Here is a 27,006-nt window from a genome sequence, read left to right as displayed (position 1 = left end):
AATAACCGATAGTACTGTCATACTTTTAAGTAAGCATTTTCCTATAAAGAAAACATATCTTGATCGGTCAAACCGGTTAGGGAGTGAATGCTTATTTTCTACAACACATTACAAACAAATCTTTAAGTTAGTCGGATTTCGGGCTCAAACTCGAGATATAATTTGACATTGTCCGTGTCTATTGAGTAAGTACATCACATTGCACGAATCATGGTGCAATTCATTAACTCCGTCCCTGAGTTCGACTTGAACAAAGTACTTGGTCAATTTGTGCTTGTATTGAAGCGTAGGTACGGATACTCAATATTCTAAAGTTGCTGAACAGATCCATTCTTACTTTGCGCACTAACTTAAAAGCTACCTACATCAAGACGCAACAAAACAGAACGTGCGGCCTGTTTTGTCAAATGGAAAGAACCAACCCAGAACGTGTTCTCTCTGGAAAGCTTCCGCTTTAATAGTGGATGCCGTTATGAGTGTATGCAGAGTTTAGGCGAACTGGATTTTATATGGTGATACATGGTTTGCCATCATGCTGACGTGGGCAGATGTTGAAGCAACAATCTTTGATAAAAGCACTTCGTGAAGGGAGGTTGAGAGGCCGCCCTGCACATGCTATGTCTGTAAGAAGTTCATAATGCGTGGTTGCCTCGCTGTGACCGCCACAGTATGCAAATGCCATGTGATTCCAATTTTGGGTACAGCTAAGAAAGGCGAGAACGCGAAGCAGTTTCATTGTGGTTCGGTTAAGAAACTCAGAAGTCAACCATCATTTGCGCTCACTGAACTTTTGCCATGATATCTTCTGAATCATTACTTTACTGAGATATCATGATCTCATCTGGAATTGGTGCAGCAATAAAAATACAAGCCTTCTGAATCATAACTTTGCTGAGATCATGAGATTATTGTGCAAAGTGCAGAAGTCAACCATCATTTGGAATTGGTGCAGCAATGAAAATACTAGCCTTCTCTGATATCTCTCTCGTGAGTCTCATTACTACCAAGCTGATAATGTGATAAATCGACTTCCAACTTTTCAAAAGGCATCCACCGATCAGATACGCGTGATGCTCAAAAGGTTCTTCCTGTTCATCGTGAGTTTGATTTTTCTTTTTTGATTTGTCCTGTTATATCTCACAAAAACAAAAGATCGAAAGGGTCTTCCATTGATCACAAATTTTCCGGTATCGTTACTTTTGATCTTTTACTTATGCTTACGGTATTCTGACGAAAAACGAAGGCCACATGAGCAGTAGTCATCGCGAAAAGCCTTTTCAAACATTGTCTAAAACGTTGTCCGTGTCTATTGAGTAAACACATTACATTGCGCGAATCAGGATGCAATTCATTAACTCCGTCCCCAGTTCGACTTGAACAAAGTAATCGGTCAACCTGAGCTTGTATTGACAGCTCAGGTACGAGTGACAAGTTTTCCGGAAGGCCCGCACAATTGCACCATAAGAAAATCATATGGCCTTTTGACCTCCATTTTTTAAGTTAATTTCCTTTGAAAAAATGCGGGAATCTTGCCTATCTGTTCGAAATTCACCTTGGAAGCTATAAACAAATATTTGCAAGGGCCATGCTGATTCATAAATTTTGGTTTAATGTGCAATGTGATCTCTTGATTTTTTATTTATTCAATGTGGTTCTTGAATTTTAACTCAATGTGCAATGCAATGTCTGAACATTTAATTTGTTGAATGTGGTTCTTAGGCTCTTGGTACATGTTCAATGTAGTTCATGAATTATATGAAAATGTTAAATGTTGTCTTTCCATCAATTCAAGTTCAAGGGTAGCATTATAACATTTTCATATAGTTTAGGGATCAAATTGAACATGTATCAAAAGTCCCATTGGATCACATTACACAATGAGTTTAAAGTTCAAACACCATTAATGTCATTTTCTCTCAGTAAAGGCTTGAGATTGGTGACGTGTGCTTAATCTTACGATATCTGATGGCTACAAGGGAGTGGTTGTTTGCTGATGGCTGATCCGACGCGGACCTGTGCTCAATAAAAATACCCGAATTTATCAACAGCATGTTAAATTTTTATATATGCGGGAAGGTCAATATGCAACTTACTGTTTGAATTACCGTGGTTGCTCGCCTTCAGGCTGGTACAGGTATTGTGGCTGACAGTGATCCGGCGACGAGCAGAGAGTGCGAGAACAAGGCGGCTGCTGGTGCCCGTGCTGTTGATCTTGCCGAGTCAGTCTTTTGTTGATAACCGACTTTAGGGTCCTACTGCTGTAAAGTAGCCGTTTTCTTTTCAATCCACCCCCGTTCTCAAGCAAGATTTGTAGGTTGGGGAACTACTGCTTGCTGCATGGACGGGATTTTGGAAACGGTCTTAATTGACCTGAATGTGAATAACCTGAAATTAATTGTCAAACTTGAGCTCTCGTAAGTGTTGGCTTCAGTGATTAATGTGTTAGAAGCCGATGAAAAGAATTTCCTTTTCTGCTGTTTTTCTCTTAATTTTGTTTTATAGTTAAGTCAGATTTCATCGCAACAGCGAGCTAAGGAAACCAACCTAACCAGCTGGCTATTGAAAGGACAACAGATGAATTACTAATTTGAGTCATTGGGGACCTACATTTGATCAACGACTTGCTAACTTCTTTGGCGTGTTCCTGGTGTTGACTCGGGTGGTGTTGTTTCCTCAGCAAATTCTGGATCGACTAGCAGCAAATAAGGACTCGTAAGTTTGGAATTGCTGCAAGTCAAAGTCAGTGAACTGTTGCCTCTATGTTAACAGATTAGCAGTTGTACCGTTGACCCTCCACTAATTTCATCACCTTATAAACTCTGTAGATCAGCCATTCTTTTGTCACATGAGTTCGCACTCACAGAGACACGGCGAGAGAGGAAGAGAAAGAGAGAGAAGACCTCAACAATGGATGGACCCTCAAATGGACATCCAATGGTTGGTGGAGAAGGGCCTCACAGCTACTCCAGAAACTCCTCTGGCCAGGTAGGTTAGACACACTGTGTTGATACATGATTTCACTTCTTTTCTGTGTCCGATCCTATTCGAGAAACAACACAACAATTTAAAGGAAATCTCGTACCAGTATGTTTTCGAATATGTGTGGCGAACCTTCTCTCTCTCTCTCTCTCTCGTGCTTGCTAAACGCGTGACGTCGCACCGCATCCCTGCAGTATCTTGTTCCATTTCGAAATGGGCTCAAGCCTGATGCTCCATAAATGACATTGACCGACTTCAATGCTATGTCTTGCTGCAGAGAATAGTCATAGACATGGCCCTCAAACTCATCCAGGAGGCAGTAGACGAGCATCTCGAGATCAAAGCATTCTCTTCCTCTGGAGCTTTTCTCATCACCGATCTCGGTTGCTCGGCCGGGCCTAACACATTCTATGCTGTGAGCAGCATTCTTCAAGCAGTGGAGCAGAAGTGCCAATCCCTAGGACTCGAGTCTCAAATCCTGGAATTCCAAATATTCTTCAGTGATCATGTGGGGAACGATTTCAACACCCTCTTCAGATCACTCCCACCTGACCGGAGATATTATGCAGCCGGCGTGCCGGGTTCCTTCTATGGCCGCTTATTTCCCAAAAGCTGTCTCCACTTTGTTCACTCTTCCTTCGCTCTTCATTGGCTTTCAGGAGTTCCAAAAGAAGTTCAGGACAAGAGCTCTCCAGCCTGGAACAAAGGCAGGATATTTTACCCCAATGCGCACAAAGAAGTCATCGAAGCATATGCAGCTAAATTCGCTGAGGACATGGGGGTTTTTCTCTGTGCTAGAGCGCAAGAAGTTGTTCTCGGTGGACTAATGGTGCTCACCTTTATCACCCGTCCAGACGGAATTGCTCATTCTCAAGCTTTTGTCACCAGGTGTTTAGATTTGTTGGAATCTTGCCTTGTGGACATGGTCAAGAAGGTAAAACAAATGATGTTAGTCTGAGTCCTGCTTGCAATTCTCTTCATTGCTGTCGAAAATATTTGTTAATATTCCTAGATTTCCATTAGTATACTAGAAATGAGGGGTCGTACTTCGGCAAAATAAATGAGCCTTGACAGTATCCTTCTTCAATTTTCTGGCGTAGGGAACTATAAGTGAAGAGAAAATGGATGAGTTTAACCTGCCGATGTATTATGCATCCCCCCGAGAAATGAAAGAATCAGTAGAAAGGAATGGCCGTTTCAGCATCAAGAAAATGGTGGAGCTAGTTGAATCAGCAGAAGCCTATCCTCCTCCAACAGGGAAAATGATGGCTTCTACCTGGAGAGCGCCCCTGGAGGGAATCTTGAAGGAGCAAATGCAATTCGGGGAAGAGATGTTAGATGAGCTCTTCAACTCGTTCACCCGGAAATACGAAGAGTCGTCTATCGTTGAGTTCGTGAGAGAAAGCAGCATAACGTTTGTTCTTCTTGAATGGAGCACTGCCGACTGAGGGAAAGTTGGTCTAGTAAGACCCATAAATTCGAGCTTCATCCTTCCGCACAAGCTGCTTCAATATCTCTCAACTTGTTCCAACAGAGATATTCAATAAATATATCTGCAAATGCTACCAGTCTTTCCACCATCAACGTCTAGAGAACATCGTCAGGAACAATCCAACTGAGTGCACATTCAGCTCTTAGCAATTGTTGATTCATTCGCTGGAGGTATTACATAAGGCATAGGGCCATGGAACTCTTCTTTTAAGCACTAACCAAAAAGAACCTTGGACGAGACGCTGAGCTCTTATAAACAAGAAATCCATATTCTCGTTCCAATAAAAACAAACTGATCCGGTGGAAGGAATAGTTGAATCTATAAGCACTCACAAGAAGTAATTGTTTAAACTCTCGTGCTCTGCAACCCGACTAAGCTAAAGAGTCCTCTAGGATTAGGGAAATTAAAGGAAGGAAAAGGAACCTTGGAAGTTGGAAGCTTTAAACGTTCTCTTGCAAGCCCTGTCATAAAGGCAATATTCATAAGTTATCGAACAGATTCATTCTATCTTCGAGCACTAACTTCAAAGCAAACCACATCAAGATGCAAGAAAACAGAGCCACTCGACAAAGTGTCCTCTTCTAATAGCGGAGGCTGTCATGGTTTTGCACGATTCAGAGGAACCGATTGTTATATGTAATGCGTGGTTTGCCTGCTGAAGAATGTAGAAGTTGAAGCAACAATCTTTGGTAAAAGCACCTTGGGAAGAGAGAGGTTGAGTTTTAAATGGATTATTTCATGGGAGGGACGAGCCTCATCCAATCAGGGCGTCGAAGTGAGTCAACATAGAAAAACAAAGCACAAGCTGCAAAACAATGTCCAGTGAACCGTCCATTGCATATAGCCTCATCCGATCAGGGCGTCGAAGTGAGTCAACATAGAAAAACAAAGCAGAAGCTGCAAAGCAATGTCCAGTGAACCGGCCAAAGCATATGCAATGGATGGAGGAGGACTTCACAGCTACTCCAAAAACTCCTTTTTTTCCGGTAGCCTTTCACAGCACTAATCTATTTACATTACATATCATCAACGAGCACAAGCCAAACTTGAAGAACTGAATTAACAAGGAAGTCCTCTGGCAGAGAAAAATCATAGAGAGGGCTGGGGAATTCATCGAGCAGGCAGAAGCTAGAAATATCGATACCAATATATGTTCTCTTCAAAGGACTTACCATGTCGCTGATTTCGGTTGCTCTGTTGGCCCCAACACTTTCCTTGCTGTGCAAAACATTCTTGAAACCGTTCAGCGGAAATTTCATCCGTGGAAAAACGTTGGTCATATTACATCGCAGGAATCTAGTTCAAGTCTGTGTGTCAGACTTTCCGTCATTGTTCTGGAGCGGGTAGAAAGAGAGTCATTCTCCCAAAACGATGCAGTAAGTTACTTGATTTCTCAAAACAGCTGAGGTTAGATGAGCACTTCCAAAGGAAAATGGCCCAGTCTGGCATTAGAATCGAGCATAGCCGCTTGGAAAATGCATTTATCATAATCAGCCTCGAGGAATTGGACTGGCTCTTGATGGATTGTCATTGATTCCCCTACAAGAGTGTAAAACAGCGAAGGTCAGGCGCCTACAGTGGCAAGAAGAGAAACAGCTAAAGAAATGGCAGCTTCTCTAGTCAGACTCAATACTCTGTGAGTCATACACATACTATCCACAAGGGCTATTCTTGCCACTGTATGTTGAAAATTTAGAGGGGAGGCTAAAAAAGAGATGTGTCATCGACAAAAGCCAGAGACTTGTACATGAACATACCTCATGTGTCGGCTTCGGATTTTTTCTTTTTTTGGGGGGATAAGTGACATTTTTTTTTTCTGATTCTTTCGCCTAATCTGAGAATCAATGCTTGACAAAACCGAGTTGCCTTTTCCTTTTCCTGGTTCTGTTAAAGGGAGCATAAGGGAAGATAAAGTGGATGACTTCAACATGCGAGTGTATCTTGCATCTCCCGAAGAAGTAAAAATACAAGTGGAGAGGAATGGTTGCTTTTGCATAGGGAAAGTAGTAGAGCTGCCTGTAGACAGCGCAGAAGGAAACCCTGCAAGAGCCAAAGAGTTAACTTCGAGTTGGAGAGCCGTTAATGAGGGAACCCTGAAGGAGCAATCCGGGAAGGAGCTATTAGATTATCTTTTTGACTTGTTGACTCGAAAGCATGAAGAGTCCTCCATTTCGAGTCCGTGGAAGGCGGCATCATGTTCTTGTTGCTCAAATGGACTGCTAGTGATTAAATTTTGCAAGCAGATTGATTCAAGCCAGCGAACTTTCCAACCCGATATTCAACAGAGTTCATAGTAAGTGTACGATTAGTCGTTATTGGTGAGATAAAGGTTGGATAATCATCAAGAGAAGAACTCCAAGAATCTAGTACAATTTATGTGCATTTCAACCTTGAGGGATTAAAACTAAAGGAGGGCCAGTTGGCTTGACAAGCAGAATCAAAACAGACGATGATAAGTGCCTGAAGTGACTTATAATTAGAGCCGCAAAACAGTTAACTAAAATAATATTCCAACCCTAATAACTAAGTATCTCACTTTTGCACTTTAACATGCTAAAAAACCCTCGATTCAAGTGCTTTACATGCTGCAAGTTTAACAAGCATCTGGGTTTGACATTTTGAAGCTACGTATTCTATTTCCACACATCGACAATCTGTAAGTGATGGTGAATTCTATGACACCACACAAGAACTGATTCAATGTTTTTTCATTAGATTACCAATTCAAACTTCACAACACACCTGCACTCTTGTTGGGGATACATCTGCACAAAAAGAACTTACCAATCTACCAAAAGTAAATCAGAGCCATGACTTCAACATTAGACCGGCAGAAGTGCGGGGCAGTGAAAATCTTGGTTTTGTTTATATAGAAGACTCAGCACTGAGGGTTGTCAAACATTGGCACGTAGAGACTGCACAAACATCATATGCCTTCAACTTTATAAAGCGTCCTTGCAATTCTGTTAAAATGTGTGTTTCTACTTTAGTAGCTTGTTTTCCAGAGCCACCAAACTAAACCCTTGCTCAAAGAATGCCCGACCAAGGTGAAGCTCCTTCCTTGATGAACTAATGATCCAGAATAAGATGTCATTGCCCACAGGTCTATACAACTTTTAACCAACCCATTCAACCTCCAGAAACTTACGCCAGAAAAGGGTAATCCCACGGATATATTCACTTATAATCTCCCAAGAGAAAGCTGATTAAGGTCACAAACAGAATAAGCATATTATTGCACCATATCAAAAGGTTACAAGTATAAGATAGGAAAATAGGGTTCAAATACACAGGCAACACTCTGAGGGAAAAACATCTCGCCTTCCCAACTTTCTGTCTGACTCCAGTAATTTAAATGAAGGGTGCATTTTATGGCTTGTTCGCTGATAAGGAACGCAAGTAGCTCAGGCTAGCAGTTATATAGTTAAGCAGCATATCTCTAGGTGGAAGACATTCCTTAATCAGCGGGATTTCGTTGAAGTTTTGTGCCCATTCATGAAGGGATGGGAACCTCCCAGCATCAAGTATCTTCATGCCTCCAGCTTCTTCGAGGACACCGAGGAAATGCGGGATCCAACCGGCTACGAGATCCAAATAGCCTATCTTATCTCCCCCGAAGAACTTCTTCCCCTCGATCTGCTTCTCGAGATACGCAAAGGACTCTAATGCAGTCTCCAATGCTTTCTCCTTTTCTAGCCCATCTTCAGCACGACAGGCTCCCCAAACGCCGAAGACACACTGTTCTCAGCGAGGGAAAAAAAGAGAACAAGCTTGTCATCAAGAAGAACTATTTGGCTTGATGAGAAACCAATTCTGCAGTAGCCACAAACGTGCATGGCATAAAGTCCTGTATCTCTCAAAGATATGAACTATATATCTCGGTGCCAGAAAATCTACAACTTTGTGAAAGATTTAACTCTTTTAATCCATGGGTTGGAATCCCCTTGGCAAAGCCGCCTCTATGGTTGGTTTTCTCCATAGGGTTCGTTTTTTTAATGGACTTTCTCAGTTGCTAATATGGTTTCCTCATAAAACCTTTTCATGGAGGAAAACTCACAAGATTGCTTTTCCCATTGTCCGAAAGTGAAAATCCCAATTACGAAGACTTTATCCGTAATTATATGGTATTGATCTTGCCATTAGCTTGCTGTTCAGGAGCTGGCATTTAGCTTGATACATGTAATGTATCCTAACAAAGAATCTTGGGAATCAAGGCACCACTCCCAACCTTTACATTAATATGGTTCTCCTGGATATTCTAGTCTTAGAGGAACTCTCTGTGATGCATCCAGCGTGCATTAAATCGCAAGATAAGTACACACACAATCAGAAAGAGGAAAAACTTACATGGAACTTTGACCTTTGCTCAGACAATAGAAATGCAACTCAAAACCGGAAGAACTTTTTCACAAGGTCTTGTGCTTTTGTAGTAAACATTCAATTGAAGTGTCTAAAAGAAAGTCGAGCCAATTCAGCAACAAGCTTGAACTCGAGTTGAATCATTGGCATGGCAATTTGAATTCGACTTTCATAATCAACTTTTGCGGGCAAAAAAGTGAATGTCATTCAACTGAAAACTGTGTACAAACGAAAATACATCAGATTGCAAAACATACTTTGAATTTTCCCTAAAAGCGTCTAGTAAAACAATTGCTTCACCATCACTCATACTCATCGTAACGTGAACAAGACAACAGACGCAGAACAGGAAAAACAAAACTTGGGGAAAATGTCAAAAGGGTCACCTTGTCATCAGCAAACTGAGCCCAGAAACGAGCTTGAGCTCTCTCATAAGGGTCTTGAGGCATCAACACATGAAGATCACCTCCCTTCCACTTCTCATCGATGTACTCCAGAATCACTCGCGACTCTGCAATCGCGACCCCATCGTCCAAAAGCACCGGGACCTTCTTGTGCACTGGGTTCGACTTCAGAAGCAACTCGCTCTTCCCCTTCCTAAAGTCTTCAACAATGAGCTCGTACTCGAGGCCCTTCAGTTTCAGAGCCCACTCGACCCTCGTGCAGAACAGGCTCGTCGCAGAGACAATGAGCTTTAGCTTAGCCATGGTCGTGTTCTCTTGTTCTGAGCAGGGTGATCGAGTCGGGCGCTCTCGCATGTATAAACAAATATGAGACGGGGTTCTAGAAGATGGCCGCCGTGTTTAGTCAAATGCTGCGAAGTTTGAATCTTGGTGCACAGGAAAGTCGCGGCCGTTGACGAGGAAAGGTGAAAGGCAAGGCCAAGAACGAGAAAATCGGAATAGATTTTATTAAAAGAAGGAAACAAAACGCAGTACGCATCTCTCGTTCAATACACACAACTAGACTTCACTGTCTTGTATCTGCCAAGTTCGATTGATCTGGGGTCACGTAGGAGTCTCTTGGAAGTTGCGGTAGTTGACAAGTGAAAGGCGAAGAAGGGACGGCAGACAACGTAAGAATAGTCAAAGCGAAAATGAGATGAGTTTCTCGGGTAAATTAAGGAGACCGGCGGTCCTAACATACCAATGCATGGAATATTCTTTCGTGCGAAAAAAAAAAAGAAATAGTAGTTTTCGCCGTTGGATATTGCTTAGCCGACCATCCCCTTAGAATCGGTGGGCGATCGGCTAATGGCCACAAATCTCGTTTGTGGAAATCGCATCACTTATTGATCCGATTTCTTCATTTTGACTCTCCATTTTCTTTTTTTTTTATGTAATTTTTTGTAAGCTAAAATTAGAAGACAAAATTATAAGAGGTCCCACACAATCAAGGTGTGGCAACCTCCTCCCGATCCCACCACCCGCTTACTATTTGCGCTCTATTTAATCTTATGTTATGTATTTGATAGAGAGCACATGTTGAATCCATAAAATAAAAACAATCGGCAGCGTGTATGAAAAACAAAGGCAAACATGATGTCCTAAGGGTACGGCCTTATTTATAGGGTTCCTTAACCTGTATAACATGCACACAATAAGATTACTCAACAAATTCTAAAGATACTCACTTTTATATATGATAAACAGTTTTAAGTACATTATCCAAAGTAAAACGGGAACAAACAACGAGAGTTAGTAAAAAAGGAACCAGATATCACCACTGACGTACTCCATCGACGTCCCTACATCACCACGCGGCCAACATCAAAAAGTAGCTGCGGTCCATCATCTCCATCCAATCATCGCACTGCCTCAGTCAAAAAGTAGCTGCCATGTCACCCAACCTCCAAAAGCCTAGTTGTACAATTGGACCGCCCAATCCTGCGCTCCATTACTCCTCGTTGTCGTCGTATCTGTTGTCGTCAGACTCGTCACTGCGCTCACCTGCTAGGGGAGAGGGGAGTGGCCCTAGCCACTAACCTAAGCCTCAGACGTAGGGAAAATTTCAAACAAAACTTAAAAAGCGAACTAAGGCCCAGCCTCGTGTTTCGAAGGGCCGCTAGGGGTTTTGGGTCTTTTGCATTTCTGATTTATTTCCTTTGTTCTTTCCTTTTTTCTTTACTTTTCCTTTTTTTCCTTCCCCATCTGTGGGTGATAAAGGGGAGCCCTTGCCGCCACCATTGAATCCCACGCAAACGGTCCACCCATGTGTGCCGGCGAGGGCAAGGTTCTCCCACCCACCCAAGAGGGCGACCCTTGCCCAACGCAGCCGAGCCGGTGGTGGTGCGTTTGAAGATGTTCGCGCTCGGAGGATGTTCGCGTCGGAGACGCCCTACCTTTTTTTTTTAACTCAGTTTTGCTTTTCTTTGCCACCAAAACCACTCACTCCTTGCTCGATGACACTCGATTCGATCTCCACTTGTGCGTAGATTTTTATTGAATTGACCGTACTCTTCCCCACAGTCCAATATTCTCCGTCTATATCTCTCTCTCATGCAACGTCCCTTTCATCGCCTACGAAGAACGTAGCGCCTCCCTGGCCGACGTCGAAAGGGTGATGGTCGCCCTCGCCCGGGTTGGGCGACGACTCTGCCCTCAATCGACTCTTAAACAAAAACCAATCCAAAAGGAGATAGCTCGGCAAGGTATCAAATCATGTTATTGGGGCAAAAAGATGGGGCTCGATCTAGAGGAAGAGGTGGAGGAGCGGTGGCCCAGGTGCTTCTTATTCTTGACGGCGGCGAAGGCGAGATTTGAGCATGGCTCGCGGTGGGGAGAGAGAGAAGAAGAGAGGTGGTGGGAGGCCAAAAAAAAAAAAGTAAAAAAGGAAGGAACAACGAGATGCACGATTTGAGCATGGGCTTCTGGATCCGGGTGAGGGAAGGGCGCGGTGGGGAGAGAGAGAGGAGGAGAGAGCGGCGGTGGAGGCCAAAAAAGAAGGAAAAGTGAAAACAAGGAAAGAACAACGAGATGGCACGATTTGAGCATGGGCTTGCTAGATCCGGGTGAGGAAGGCGTGGTGGGAGAGAGAGAGGGGGGCGGTGGTGGAGGCCAAAAAAAGAGGAAAATAAAAAAAGGAAGAACAAAGGAGATAAATCAGAAAATTAAAAACCCAAAATCCCTTAAGCCCTTTTCTGAAACAAGAACACTTCAGCCCTTATTCGACAACTTTTCTTTTTAAATTTACCCTCAGACGTATATGGTGATAAAGTGGTGCTTGATACTTTGCGATCCTGCCTCGACTGTCACCGTGGTACGCAGACTCCCATAACGCATAAACGAAGGGTCAAACTCAGTACGCACCTCCCATGTACGTGTGATGCGCACTGGTGCACCGAAATGATAAACAACCTCGGCAGGTGGAGGAGTAGAAGACCTATCTGTCTAGCTTACTAAGGGTTTAAAAGAAACGGGAGGGGGAATGACGAGGAAACAAGCTTGAACTCCTCCTCCTCCTTCTTGGGCGTTGCGGGTGGAGCAAGAAATGTGGGCGAGCGAGTGAGCAGGCAATGAGCCGTGGCAGGTTGATGGCGGGCAAAGGTGGAGTTGAGCTGAGACACGGCTCACCAGTCTTAATCCACGGCGTCGCTAAAGTCAACTCAAGCGGAGGTGGTTCGAGCATGAGCGCGAGAGAGACGAGCCGAGAGGGAGGAGTGAGCGGGCGGAGTGAATGAGGGAAGGGGGAGCTCGGGGTGTTCACGCGAGGGGGCGAGAGAGTGATAGTCGTTGCTCCAAGATTTTCTACTATTGTCACGCTTCGAATAGTCCATTACCACATTATTTTATCCTCAATTCACCATCTTGATTGCTCCAAACTCGATAATTCACTAGTCTACCCGTTAAGTCAATTCAAGTAGAAATTTAGGTTGTCATACAAGGTCCTAATGAAGCATATCCAATTGATAATATTCAATCAATGAGTTGCAACGGAAGAAATGCTTATCTGACAAGACGGCCAAAGACAATACAATTTCAACAGTAGACTCACGCACCATCTCCTCGTTTTGAGAGATCGTATGGTCAGAAATATAAATTCAAAATTATCACAACATCACTGCGTGTTTTGTATAAAGCATTCATTGATTGAAAAATCTTGTGGTTATAAATATGAGGTCAAAATTACGTTCCTATTTTTTTTAGTTATTAAGATTTTTTTTTTTTGTAATTTTAGGAACAATAGCCACATAATCATTCATTAGAACCTTGATTGTGTGGGCTTCTTATAATTTTTGTCAATTCTTATTTTAGCTCAAAATAAAAACACACAAAAGAAGAAAAAAAAGAAGGAATGGAGAGTCAAATGAATTGATTCAGTTTCCACAGTAGTAAATGTGGCTATAAACTGACCATCCCACAGTCTGATTAGGGGGACAGTCAGCTTTGCTGAATCCTTCGCCATTCGATGGGATCGACGACATAGATATGTCTTTGCTTATGTGCAATTTATCTTAAACTTATAAGTAAGTTTTTCCTCGAAACAACGTTTTCAACCCTAAAGTAGGTATGATTCCTCGACCTACTGATTTTATACATATGAATATAACATCGAGCACCTAACAACTAAAGGGGCGATGGGTCCTCATCCACCCCGCTTATAAATATCACATGAAATACGAATGTATATACATGTTTTTTAGTCATACATATGCATATGTATGCATATTTTTGATTTTCATTGTTAGCCCTGCAAATTAAATAATTTCAGGTGCAGTAGGTAATTCTTCTGTAAGGCTCCGTTTGCTTAGCAAAAAAGTGACATTTCTCAAAAACGTTTTCCAAGAAGTCATTTGCCAGCAAGATGACATATTTTTCGGTATTTGGGTTAAATCTAAAAATGAATTAGAAAATATTTTGTTACTTGCTTTTATTTTCCAAAAGGGATAGGCATTACTCATGCGATGTAAGAGGTACACATGCTATATCATCGAGTTATTTCCCGAGTGTCGAGGACCCCGACTCGAGCACCAAGGATTAGGCCTCAGCCTCGGGGGATTTGGACCTTGCCGTCGGGGGTTTTTGTTGCAGGAGTCGCGATTTCTTGAACCTAGCTATGAGAAAAGACAGAGACGACCAATCATAGCTTTGGTTGATTAACCCAAACGTGCGAATCAACTGACTCAAACAAATGCACCCGGCGTCGGCCAATCGATTGCGCTTGACATTACAAATAAGGACGTGAAGGCGGCGGGGGAGAAGGAGAAACTCCGAAGGTGGTGGAGGAGGATGAGGATGAACTCGGTAGACGAAGAGAAATGAGGAACAGGTAGGCAGAGGGTGAAGGAGCGGGCTTCCGAGGAAGTACACTGGACAAGGAGGAGAGCCATTTTTTCCTTGTTATAAAGATGTTTTTTCAATTGACGGAAAATGTTTGCCTTAGCTTATCTATTTTTCAAGCACCGGATGTTGAAAAAATCAGAACATTTTTTCTTTTGGGGAAGCTGTTGTTCGCCAAAACAAAGGAAGCCTAAGTCACTTCACATTCGAAGATCCTTTGGATTTCCCTTTGATTCAATTATATTTATGAAAGCTGGCAACTATTCTGAAACCCAATTATCTGGCTGAGGAACCGGATTAATACACGAAAAGGCAAAGCAAACAAAAAAGGAAATAAGCCGAGAACCGTAACCTGGGCCTGAGAATTGCAAGTCATCTCATCATGGCCCAGGCCCAAACTGGGAACCGACGCTCACTGAAAAGACGAACATGCCCCTATCGAACCCCATAATTTGCGACGTCGACACTGATTCAGAGACGTTGCGTTAATGCGTTGGGTCAAAGTTAAATAAACAATTAAAAAGCAAAAAAGAAGAGAAGCATAAAACGACCGAGAGGATTTTTTCTTCACTCGCTCCCACCACGCGCACGCTCGCTCTCTCTCTTTCTCTCTCGAACATGAGAGAGACTCTGTGCTGGAAACCTGAATTCTTATGCAATGGCGTCTTCACGCCGTAGATAGAGATTCCCCCTCCATCTCCTAAAAGCCTTTGCTTTTTCGTTGCTTCTATGTTGTTTTCTTGATTCTTTGTGCCCGGTTTTCTTGAGAAATTAGTACCTTTGAGGAGATCGATCGCATAAAGTCCATTCGTTTCCAACGTAAACAATAACCAGAAGTTAGAGAGAGAGAGAGAGAGAGAGAGAGAGAGAGAGAGAGAGAGAGAGAGAGATTCGGATTGAGCCGTTTTAGAAGAAGAAGAAGAAGATGACTGGATTGGATCTGTCGAAGAAAGTCGCCGATAGGTATCTGAAGCGCGAAGTGCTCGGCGAAGGTACTTATGGCGTCGTCTACAAAGCCATTGACACCAAGGTATGGGGACTTTTGCCGTTCGGGTGTTTTAGGGTTTTGTGCTTGCGGAGCTGTTCGGGTTAGCTGTGAATCTGTTAGCTCTGTGTCTTGTTCGCTCGGTTAGTCTTTCGTCGTGGGATTGGGGATTAAGTATGTTGCAGTTCAGGCTGTTTGGAGGCTCAGAAAGAGCAAGAACGGTGGGATGGATTGAGAGGGGGGGAGGGGGGGGGGGTGACTGCTTTAGAGCTGGGGTTATTTTTTCTCCTTTTTCAAAAGACAAAGGACCTTCCAGTGTCATCGTGTTAGCTGTGCTGTTCTAACTCTTCTTTCCCCCCACGTCGATAGAAGTAAAGCCTTGCAATAGTCATTATCTATCCTAGATATGAACTTACTCCACAGAGTAAGGAATTCCATATTTTTTGCAATTTTCAGGTTTTTTTTTTTTTTCTGGTTTCTGCTGGGATTCGCCAAGAGCAGCTCCATGATGGGCTATTCATTTGTTAGCTCTGTGAAGAGAGGGCAGACTACTTCAATTCTTTTTACAATCCTTTGCCAAGTCCAAAATACTGGGGACTGTAATCTTCTTGGTGCACTGATAGTGGTCGTTGACCAATGAAATAGTAATTTGTTCGGGTTTTCGGGTTGGGGAAATAGAGGCTGGTGAATGCAGTGGGCTTTTTGTCATCTTGACAACGTTGCAGCTAGTTGATCAGTTTCTTTAACGGCTCTTGTTTCGTGACACTTTCGATTGGCAGTAAAGTGCAATTCCCAGGTTGACATGATTGTGAGTCATAGCTATTTAGGCTTTAATAATCCATGCAAAACCAATTCAATAGAGATATTGGGAAGTTCTGACACCACATGTCATTTGTGTGCAAGGGCCTCTGTCTCTAGGATGCAGGATTGAGGAGCATCTTTCATTGTCTGACATTACATTTCATGACCACACCAATTTCAAGCAACATTTATCAGTGCTGGCAGTTCTCTTTGCATAATTACTGGGTCAGTCCTGATCCAGTTTGATATGATCCTCTTTTGGTGGAGACTATGAGCCAAGGAGTGTCAAGTCATTGAGATACTGACATCCACACTCATCTGCCTCCATCTATCGGGCATACTGTGCTTGACTTTCATTAGGCAACAAATGAGTTATGCAGAGTAAATAGAGCCTTGTAAAACTTATGACCTTTTTTTCACCTGTTTTTGGATATTGATTGTGGTTGGATTGGTTTCTTGTTCCCTCTATGGCAGTCATTAGAATTTCAGTACATACTACGTTATATGCTATTAATAGGCATTTTGGGTGACCTTTTCTATGCAATAGCATAGGTTTATGTCTTTGCTGAACTTGGATATATCTGGTTTGTGCAGACTGGACAAGTTGTTGCAATCAAGAAAATTCGGATTGGGAAGCAAAAGGAAGGGGTGAACTTCACTGCCCTTAGAGAAATAAAGTTGCTTAAAGAGCTTAAAGATCCAAACATAATCGAGTTAATCGATGCATTTCCTCACAAAGGAAACCTGCATCTTGTGTTTGAGTTCATGGAGACTGATCTTGAAGCTGTCATCCGTGATCGTAATATATTTCTTTCACCAGCTGACATAAAATCATACCTTCAGATGACACTTAAGGGGCTTGTTGTTTGCCATAAAAAATGGGTGTTGCATAGGTACTTGATTTGTTCTTTTTAGAATAAAAGCTACTTTGTCAGGTCTTATTTCCCTGCGAATCTACTCAAGATGTATATTACTGGCAATTGCAGGGATATGAAGCCTAATAATTTGCTGATAGGACCTAATGGGCAGCTTAAACTTGCAGATTTTGGTTTAGCCCGAATATTTGGCAGTCCAGACCGGAGATTTACACATCAGGTTTGGTTCTTTGGTGATCCTTATGATGTATTGAACGAAACCATGGTACCTGAGGATTCAATTTACATGGGCGGTTGGTGGAATCACATCATACTTTCAGATGTAGTTTAACAGAAATGACAGAGATATTCTGATGCTGTGTTTCTACGCTAATTTGAGCGTGAAAATGTGTGTGGACAAAATGATAGTTTGAAAAGGAGGAAGTACAGGTAGATTTGTTCTTCCATGCGGTCTTTATTTTGTGGAGAACTCCCGCTTGTTGCCGATACATAGTGCGCTTAGCAGATTAGTTGGTAGAAGTGAATCAAGGATGCTTGGATTCATAATTTGCACTAGTTACCTGACTGCAATGACGTAATGGAAATTTTCCAAACTCGAGGTATAAATTGGTGATTTGCAATTGGGACAGTCAAAGGATATGAGGGATGTCAATGATTAGAATTTTCAAAGTACGCAGTATATCCTTGTTATTATCAACTTTGCCTGTCCATGTAATCTTAGCTGCACATCATAATGTCTCTTATATCGAACCTTGCCTGAGTTATGTTTTTGAGTTGGGATTTTGGCAATCCTATATGCTCATGCTTGCTAGAGAATGGGAAAGTTCAATCCTCTCTGAGTATACGAAATGGTTTCCTATATGTTGTGTTTGGCCGAGATATTTTATTGTCTAAAGGTTTTTTTAATGTTATATCCTACATCTGTCTGTAACGTGAGCATTCAGAAGTGTCATACATCTATATTTATCATATGAGCATTGAGTTCGTGCTTTCATTGATTTTTCTTGATTTTAACGTGAGCTTCCTGCTTGCGCTTTGCTCTGATGTTCATTTTTCATGGTCTGGTTCATCATTGATCAACTCGTCGACCATTTCTGGCAACGGGCAGCTTATTGTCTTATTCATGCTTAGCAAATAGTAATGTTGCTCCAGTTCATTTTTTTACTCACTGCTAGCTATGCTGATCCTACTCTATTATGTCAATTAGGTTTTTGCTCGGTGGTATAGAGCACCTGAACTGTTGTTTGGCACCAAGCAATATGGTCCAGCTGTGGATGTTTGGGCTGCCGCTTGCATATTCGCGGAGCTTCTTCTTCGTCGGCCCTTTCTACAGGTAGACATGCGAGGCTACTTCCATCTTTGCGTGTGAATCACTCATGACTGAGTCCGTGACTCAAATTCTTTTCAGCTTAGCTGCGCAGTACCACTTCCTCTGTCACAATGGGGAGCAAAGAAAAATAGAAATTGAAGTAATCTGAACCAAACTATCTACTTAATTGATATGATTGGTGATTTGGGAGTTAATTGATATAATTGTTGATTTGACAGACATTGAACTAATGCGTTTGTGTTCTGCCCTAAGTTTTCCTAGACCCTATTAAGAGAAACTTTTTCACTACGTCTTATATATCGTTATTATACCACAGAAATAGTTTGCAAAAGGTTTTATTTCATACTACAGGCATATATTTTGCATGTTAAGAACATTTTCTTACTTGGCCATAGAAAAACTACTAATTTATCTGTAAAAACAATAGAAATCCAACATGTGTATTGGCAAATCAAATGAATGCAATCTTGAGTTTTGGAGGTTCATTTTCACTAGTTTGGTTTGATCTCAATTTGGAATTCCTTTAGGCCAATATATCTGCATCGATTCATTCTTTTCATACTGATTTAAACCAAATTGTGAGTACCCTTATAGTGATCCATGGCTATGGAGATTTAAGTGGACCTCGAGATGGCCTATGATGGAATTTGAGTTGGATTTTATTCATGAGACACTGGTGGAGGTTGGCTATAATCCATGGTTATGGAGATTTAACTTTTAAGCTATTTGCCCGATGTTTGAAAGTTGGTCCAACTTGAATATTGGTGTGCCCAAGTGCAGTTTGTCAGATGAGAATGGAAATTCTGCCTGATTGCATGTAATTACTATTTTCATCTATCTATGCTGGAAAAACTTAAATCTGGGATTGATTAACTTGCTATTTGTTGTTTATATAGGATGCATGGTGAGTGACATTGTTCAATTGCATGCCTTCTTATCTTTATTGCCTCAGGCTTGTTATCTTTGATAACCTTTTGAATCTGGTCTCCCTTTTTTTTACAGGGATCAAGTGACATTGATCAACTTGGAAAGATCTTTGCAGCTTTTGGGACTCCAACAGCTTCTCAGTGGCCTGACATGGTGTACCTTCCAGATTATGTGGAATACCAGTATGTCCCAGCACCTCCTCTTCGTTCACTCTTTCCTATGGCAAGTGATGATGCTCTGGACTTGTTAGCCAAAATGTTTACATATGATCCAAAGAATAGAATCTCAGTACAGCAGGCTCTAGAACACAGGTACGTGAGCTAAGCCTCCTCCACCCACTCTCTGTCCTTTGTTTTCTTTCTTTTTACTCCCTATTCACCTCATGTCCCATTGGCACCTGCTGCTCCAGATTATCTACCAACGGCTACCCTTCATTCCTTTTTCTGTCCATGGTTTCCTTCTGCATAGGTACTTCTCATCAGCTCCTCTGCCAACAGTTCCTGATAAGCTACCTCGACCAGCTCCAAAGCGGGAATCACATAATTCTAGGACCTCGGACTTTAATCCACCCGAGGGTCCCACCGTGTTATCACCTCCGAGAAAGTCCAGGAGAGTGATGCCAGAACGTGAAGGGTTTGAAGGGAATGCCTATCAGAATGATAAATTGGATGATCATGTCAGTGAAGTTAGACCGGGTCTTGGAGATCATGCAAGCAGAAACGAGCAGGTTCCTATGTCACTGGATTTTTCCATATTTGGTGCCAGACCTCCAAATAGACCAACAATCAACAGGTAAAACAGTGCATATTTACTTGGTCACCTTGTCATAGTTTGCTCGGGCCAAAATGTTTCAAATGTGGACAAATACCTTTTCATAGCTGGGGCTAATTAATCTGACTTCATGCCTTTCATGCATAGATTGTTGAGGCTATTTGATCATGACTGTTAATATGACACTGAGCTGTGAAGGCAGTTATACCTTTCAGGCTGGACCACCTGGTTCTTTTGTTGACATTTTAATTTCTTGGATCTATTTAAAATTAAATTTTGTAGATGAATATGTTTCAATGAACATAAGTCACTTCCATAGCCTATGTGGCTATATGACTGGTTCATTTTTTCCTTTGTTTTTTTTTTTCAGGCATATCAAGATATTCATATCCTAGCTTTCCTTTTGGGCCAAATCGGAATTTATTCATTCACGAGGCCTTACACACAATTTATGTTTCTACATTTATTTAAATAGATGTACTACCTGTGTGATGAATGGGGGAGGGAGAGACTAGCACTTTCCTCCAAAATTTAGCATCATAAATTTTCTTGCTTTCCATGTAGTGTCTTCTTGCAATTGATTCTCCAGGGTGACTTTATGATGATTTAAGTGCCAACGTTCTGAATAAGAGCCGCAATGTCACCAAACTGCAATGTCAACATTTAGTGAAGTTCTCTACCTGCTGGTTTTGATGAATCAGATTTTAAGATCCTTGCACCAAGGAATCATTTGTTTTTTATTATTCATCTAGTAATCAAGCTGCGGAATCCGCCGTTTCGGCTGCCACAATAGTGTATTCCATGGCTCCCTCTTCCTGCAGAGTATTCACGTTAGTATGCTTGCTAGGGAAGGTTGTGTGAATTGTTCAAATCTTAAGTATTCATGAGTGTACTGCTGCTACCAGATAAATAAATAGAAAAATGAGTTTATTGTCCTAAAGTCTTGAGGCTTACATATCAGTATTGAGCATCTTCATTTTTATGGTGATAATGGGAGATGGGAGAAGAGAAATTTGTGCTCCTCAAAAAGGAGAGAGTTTTTACCTTTGAACTTTTGCTAAATCAATGAGCTCCTTCTATTCGAATGGAGATGTGCATGAGTATCATGGAAGAGAATCTGAGTAATTGAAGATTCATCTTCTACTTGCTCATTTTGCTATCAATATTGGCTGATATTGGGATATTTCCCTGACAATCAATCAGACTTCTTTCTTTGTTTGGAAATTGTTCAATCCTTTTACTTTTGACTTCATATAATTCCAACAAGAACTTGGCTAGACAAAGTGTCTGCACTCCAAATCTACAAGTGGTTTGTACAACATTAGGTTATTTTTTCATCAAACAGTAGTCTTCTGTGCTCCCTTTTGAAACTAACAGTATGTTTTTCCGTTATGGACGATGTCCATGTCTATATTCTCTTTCTAGCTTTTTGGCTCTGTATAGTTCTTGACGGATATAATTAGACATAGGAAGTGATGTGTGACGGATGTCACAAAATGTTTTTCTAAAGTAAATATGGAATGGATGGGGATGGGAAGAGAAAGAAGGAAATTTGTTTATTCTTTGTGAGACCAGGATAGACAATAAAGAATGTCATTCGGTTGGGGTCTACGAGTTACTGAGAAAACAATCAATGAAGAAACTCAAACTGACATTAGTATTCCTGTGAGCATAGTTTCATTCCAGTTAGTCTGGTGAAGATAAGGTACGAGTCCCATCGGTATCAAGGAAGCAAATTCATGAAAATCCTTTCCTTGGACTACTGAATTGGTTTGTCGATAATAAGTAGCTTTAGCAAATTGAGTCACTGGTGTCGGCTCTTCTCCAAGCATATGACGATGTGCTGACTTGCCCATGGAACCCCTGCAGCTGAGCCATGCCTACTTCTCCAAAGTGATTTGTGTATGATTTGAAAGCATTTATTCTCGTCACCTAAAGATGAGAACTGAGTCGGTTACGTACCTCAGATACAACCTGTTAATTGAATATCATGCTACTAAATAAGTTGACAAACTACATGTTTAAAAACAAGTTTCATAGATGAAATTTGATTTACTCACTAGTTTTGTAGGAAGGCCTAATATTCGAGCTATTATATCTTTAGCTGCATATAATTTAGTCGGGCATCAGCTTACAGATTTGTCTTTATTCAGACACGGAAGTATGTACTCATGTCTATGGTATTTAAATGCAGAAACTCCAATACCATTAAATTTAGTGATGCTGTGTTGGAATTTTTCGCTTATTGATGTAGGGCTCTGTGTCTTTTTTTGTTGGGCAGTGCTGACCGGACCCATTTGAAAAGGAAGCTAGATCTTGAATTCCAGCATCCGGAATGAAACTTCATTGCTTTGCACGACTCTCTTAAGTTTATGCACACTGAGTTCTGCACAAGCATTAATGAGGCTTGCGGTTATTCCCTTGAGGTAATTTGAGTATCGGAAAGTTTCATTGTTCGGTGAGGAAATGTGCTCGCCTTTTGCATATATCATGAGACTGAAGAGGGCGCTACTTTGGTTGAATTTGGAAGTCAATCATTTATCTAGGCTTGAAATTGGGGAGGAAATAATTATATGAAAAGGAGGGAAAAGTAAAAGGTAACATCCTCCTTTCTACTTGACAGAGAACTTGTACACTAGGTCGTAGAAGGCCGACATTTTTGGAGGCATTTTTCTTCTTTTATTCCAAGCTGATGCTTTTGAGTGGTTTACTTGCACCTCTAATTATTGTGCCCGATTCTAATTCTATGATCAGTGTTCTTTTGGTTGCTTTTGATGGAGGATTAAGACTGGAGAATGCTGTAGGCCGATCCATCCTGTTTATTGTATGTATACTGTAGAGTAGCTATCATATGGATACTCTTCGCATTTTTCAATTAAATGGGCTTGATTATGCAATTTTAGACCATTGATGTGGAAATTTCATGATGTATTGTTCGGAAAACAGTTTAAGTGATCTTGTTATCTTCCAGTTAATATATTTTGTGGCTCTGTTTTGGTTTCTGACTCTGTCCTGTGCATAGAACTGAATGAGCTTGGCTTTTTTATATACACAGCTCTGATATTGAGTAGTCGTTTCTTTTGGACTAAGAATTTTCCTAAATAAGCATGGACAATGCCGTCTGCATCTCAAACTTAGCGAGTACATTGGCACTTGCTTAGCTTGTGTGATGTTAAGAATTAAAGTAGCTCTCTAGAAAGAGATTAAGGCGGTTCAAATTACTCCATTTGAGATTTCAATGAGTAAGCTGCACAAACATTCGAATCAAAATCAAAATTGATGTTATTCAGATGGTAGAAAGTTACAATGGCATCATCCTACTCTCCATTCGTTCTGTTCACACTTCACACCTGCCTTAGGTCAGCTTACACACGCCGGCTCTTCCTTACTTTGGACCATCACTTGGGGCATTGAACTACACTAGTTACTGCAATCCTGCATTTTCTTCCGCAATTCTTTGAGTACAGCATTCAGCATAACATTTTGCTCTTTGCTTTCTCGATCTTCACATATTCCGAGTTTTTCTACCTAAAACTAGATTCTTCCTTATGACACTGTGTCTATGGGGATGGTGGAGTCATGCACTCTCTCAGCTGCCTTCTTTGCCTGCAAAAGCAGAAAATCTTTAGTATGAACAAGGTGAGTGATTTCTTCTCTATTAATGTAAAAGGGTCTAACCTCTTGGTCCCAGTTAGTACGTAGAAAGATGCAGAAAAGGCAGAACACTTGCACCACTAGCGCGCAGATAATTCCTAGCCAGAGACCCTGCAGCAGGAGAAAATATTCAGCGGGTTGTAATAGAGATGGCCACAGGCCGGTTTGGGCCCGGAACCGGTCCATGGAATCACCGGAACTAGAACCGGAACCGCCGGTCCATGAACCGAAACCGGCGGTTCACGGTCCGTGGCCATGTCTAGGTTGTAATCACCGTTCCTAGAAAGTTAGGGCCGGCAACTATTCTGATTCTCTGATTTTATTTTTCGGGATAAAAAAGGATGAGAAACATGTTTAGTAACGTAAATAATTCTGATTCTAATTTTGTTCTCGAGAATAGTTTTAGGCAAAAAAAGAATAAAAAAAAAGTTGATTTTGAAAAAAAAGAATCACTTTTCAGAAACATAAAATAGCATGAAGCCTCACATTTTTCATTTTTTCCTTTTAGTTTTCTCATTGCTTTCTCTCGATTTAAAATAGAAATTTTTATTAGTTATCAAAAGCGTTTTGATTCTCTAAAATTTATTCAGAGAACAAAATCAGAAAAAATCAATTCTAATCAGAATCATATTTGTGGATCGGGACTGTTCGTATCATTTCAACGTAAAATCGAGGAATATGAAAAGTATAAGACCGAAGAGTTTCACCTTTCCACATTTCAACGTAAAATCGAGGAATATGAAAAGTATAAGACCGAAGAGTTTCACCTTTCCACCGACATGGAGAACAAAACCTAGCAGTATTGCAGATGGAATGCCAACCAAGTAATAAGACCCCAGGTTGACAAAGGCCCCAATCTTTTGCCAACCGCATCCTCTAGCAGTTCCTGAAGAAGAGCGAGGGCGAAACACAAATAACTGTCACTAGTTTGGAGCATGAGCTGCGATTTCATGGCATCTACGAGGAACAGAATCGGACCGGATCAAAAACACGCCAATCGTGTAAAACGACAAAAGCAACCTGAAAGGACGCATTGGAGTCCATCCAAGAAGTTTGAAGCTGCTAGAATCGGCATCATGACGGCTACGTAATCGACCACCTCTGTCTCGTCGCTGTAAGCATAGCCCCACACATTGCGTATCGAGATCAAGACTATTCCGACCAGAATTCCTTCGGTTACGGCCGTGGAGAGGACCACATACACTGCCAAACGCGCAGCCAGAGGCTTCCCAGCCCCTAGTTCATTTGAAACGCGAGTGCTGTATAGATTGACGACCAGGGAAACACGTGAAACGCCATTGCCACACCAATTTGGTCTTAATATTCATATGAATATGTCATGCAATGTACGCAGTTTGGCATGCTTACCTCACAGCGCAGCTGAGTCCGTAAGGGATCATCCAAACTGTCGCGGCGGTGTTGAGACTGAGAATGTAAACATTGGGAGGTCATATACATACTACAAACTAAAGTGTGCATCAAATGCGCCTCATCCTGAACTATTTCACGAAAGACTAACGCCGAGCTCGAGATTAACCTGATAGAAAGCACCGAAGTTTCCAATGTCGGGTCCGGGAGAAGTCCTGAGAGGAGCACCATCATCTCGAATGACCACATCTCCAAGCTGCAGCAACAAAGAGGATCGCGCATATCATCGGTTTTATCAGGATCACGAGAGAGATGAAGGGTTCTGAGATGTTTTTACCAGACCATAACCGCAGAAGGAATGGAAAGTCTAAGGAATCTGAGAATGTCGTGAAAGGCTTCCTTTGAGAACCCGGTCCACGTCTTGGAGCACGAAGAAGAGAACTTCACGTAAAGCGCCAACAGCAACACGTTCAACCAATACGATATCGAATTCGCCAAGGCAGCTCCTCTGCTTCCGAGGCCGGTTTTCATGACCAGAACCCAACAGAAGAAGATATGCAGTAATGTAACAATTCCCGAGCTCAGCACCATAGGGAGGACTATGTTCTGAGTCTGCAAGAACTTGACCAGGCATTGAAGAAGGCCGTAAGCAAAGAGGGACGGGATCATGTATCGGGCGTACTTTCCCGCTTCCGCCGCTATGTCTGATTGTTGGCCGACTGCTTCTAGTATGATTCTCGTGTTTGCCCAGATGCAAGCAAGAGGTATGCTTACTAGTAGAAGGATGAACATAGCTCTCTGCATGTGAATTCCAAGCATATGAAACTGCCTAGCCCCGTATGATTGGCCGCAGAACGTATCCAATGCGCTGGCCATTCCCATCTAGTTAAAGAGGATTGACAGAAGAAAAATCAGAACTTCACAAGAGAAGACTGACATATGCTCTTCAAAGTTTAGTCACTGTTGTTTAAATTGGATAAATGTGTGGTAGAACTGAGATTCAACTCCGGTATCAATAGCATCTCCAGTGCAGCACTAACAAAATATGGCTAGCCTAGCCAAGCCAAATTATGGGCACCAGTTCTATTTTCTTCCGGTTAGATAGTAAGGGAGACAGTAATTTCATCATCTTCATCCTTTGTTGCCTCTCCAAAGTGAGTAATTCTCAAACAAAGTCTGTCGATCTAGTACTGACGAAAAACTGCCGGTGAATTCAGGTGACAAATACAGGACTAAAAAGGGTAACATCTACCAAATCTGCTACAAGAAAACGAAGAAACAGATTGATCGTGGACAAGAGCATCCATTACAAACATATAGCATCGTCTCAGCTCAAGTTTCGAGCATGGATTTATGAGAACATCAACTAAGCCAAAACCATAAATTAAATCTGTTTGTTATGGAATTTGAATTGAAGTAAGAGCAACGCTAATACAGCGATCTCTCAAGCTCACCAGTAAGCTGAAACCGGTGACGGTGGCGAAGGAGGTGGCCATGGAAGCGCCGGAGAGAGGCAGCTCGCCAAGATGGCCAACGAACATGAGAGAGATCATCTGCAAGCTGTAGAGCAACAAGCTCACCGATATGAGCGGACCAGCAAGCCATAGCTGCTTCTTTATCTCTACAAGAACCTCGCTCCTCCACCTGACAGCACCCTTCTCTTCCTCTCTCTCGTTCGAAGCCAATGATCTCGCAAAACCATCCTCACCACACGGCTCTATCAGTGGTGAGCTCAGGCTTGTCTCTTGTCCTCCTCTCTCCATGGTTGCTTATAGAGAGAGAGAAAGAGCGCAGGAATTTGCGAGGCTGCGGCGGGTATTTAAGCATGCGGCGAGACTTGTTTGTCTCTGTCTTGTTGCGGGAAACGACGAAGTTCTTTCTTGCACGGGCTTCAGTGTGTCAGCCATTGATTTGCGGCTTCCTTTGTGCCCATTCAACAGGAGATTCCAGTGGAAATTTTTAAGACTTCGGGTTAGATTAGGAGGTCAAGTGGCGAGGAAGTGTGATTCATGAAAGGCAAGCAAAACAAAGAGGAAAGACAAGAGCATGTGGTCATCAGTCTCTCTTGTCATTTTCCGACCTGTACATGGTCCGGGTCTTCTGACCGATGAGCGTTTCTAATTTCTGTGACTAAAACGATACAAGCTCCGAAGAAGCGCACCGCAACCAGAAGCCGACTGACGTGG

General features: G+C 42.0%; 4 protein-coding genes across 5 annotated transcripts; 2 read left to right on the top strand and 2 right to left on the bottom strand.

Annotated features, from left to right (window-relative positions):
• The first annotated feature begins 2,676 nt into the window (after positions 1–2,676).
• LOC115734993 (loganic acid O-methyltransferase-like) lies at positions 2,677–4,524 on the top strand. The gene is made up of 3 exons (XM_030666038.2): positions 2,677–2,985; positions 3,257–3,913; positions 4,080–4,524. Exons 1-3 carry the CDS (start codon positions 2,908–2,910, stop codon positions 4,425–4,427), a joined length of 1,083 nt encoding a protein of 360 aa, XP_030521898.2. The 5' UTR covers positions 2,677–2,907; the 3' UTR covers positions 4,428–4,524.
• Positions 4,525–7,677: 3,153 nt separating this feature from the next.
• On the bottom strand, positions 7,678–9,587 carry LOC115734959 (glutathione transferase GST 23-like). The gene is made up of 2 exons (XM_030665995.2): positions 9,217–9,587; positions 7,678–8,209 (listed from the first exon to the last, which is right to left on the bottom strand). The coding sequence occupies exons 1-2, from the start codon at positions 9,535–9,537 to the stop codon at positions 7,841–7,843; spliced, it is 690 nt and encodes a 229-aa protein (XP_030521855.1). The 5' UTR covers positions 9,538–9,587; the 3' UTR covers positions 7,678–7,840.
• A 5,246-nt stretch (positions 9,588–14,833) lies between these two features.
• Positions 14,834–22,800, top strand: LOC115734956 (cyclin-dependent kinase D-3). Of its 2 annotated transcripts, none has more exons than XM_030665992.2 (8): positions 14,834–14,963; positions 15,032–15,139; positions 16,490–16,788; positions 16,882–16,990; positions 17,978–18,103; positions 19,103–19,338; positions 19,496–19,819; positions 22,080–22,800. In XM_030665992.2, exons 2-8 carry the CDS (start codon positions 15,035–15,037, stop codon positions 22,135–22,137), a joined length of 1,257 nt encoding a protein of 418 aa, XP_030521852.1. In that variant the 5' UTR covers positions 14,834–14,963; positions 15,032–15,034; the 3' UTR covers positions 22,138–22,800. The 2 variants fall into 2 exon arrangements, with proteins under 2 accessions (XP_030521852.1, XP_048139181.1); XM_048283224.1 differs by having other exon boundaries at positions 15,005–15,139.
• Positions 22,801–23,284: 484 nt separating this feature from the next.
• Positions 23,285–26,724, bottom strand: LOC115731725 (protein DETOXIFICATION 16-like). The gene is made up of 8 exons (XM_048283222.1): positions 26,275–26,724; positions 25,158–25,702; positions 24,990–25,076; positions 24,821–24,877; positions 24,473–24,711; positions 24,220–24,338; positions 23,477–23,563; positions 23,285–23,404 (listed from the first exon to the last, which is right to left on the bottom strand). The coding sequence occupies exons 1-8, from the start codon at positions 26,581–26,583 to the stop codon at positions 23,345–23,347; spliced, it is 1,503 nt and encodes a 500-aa protein (XP_048139179.1). The 5' UTR covers positions 26,584–26,724; the 3' UTR covers positions 23,285–23,344.
• Between the last annotated feature and the right edge of the window lie 282 nt (positions 26,725–27,006).

Source organism: Rhodamnia argentea, chromosome 7 (assembly GCF_020921035.1).
Source record: "Rhodamnia argentea isolate NSW1041297 chromosome 7, ASM2092103v1, whole genome shotgun sequence".
NCBI classification, from domain to species: Eukaryota; Viridiplantae; Streptophyta; class Magnoliopsida; order Myrtales; family Myrtaceae; genus Rhodamnia; species Rhodamnia argentea.
This window is presented reverse-complemented; position numbering and strand designations above follow the sequence as displayed.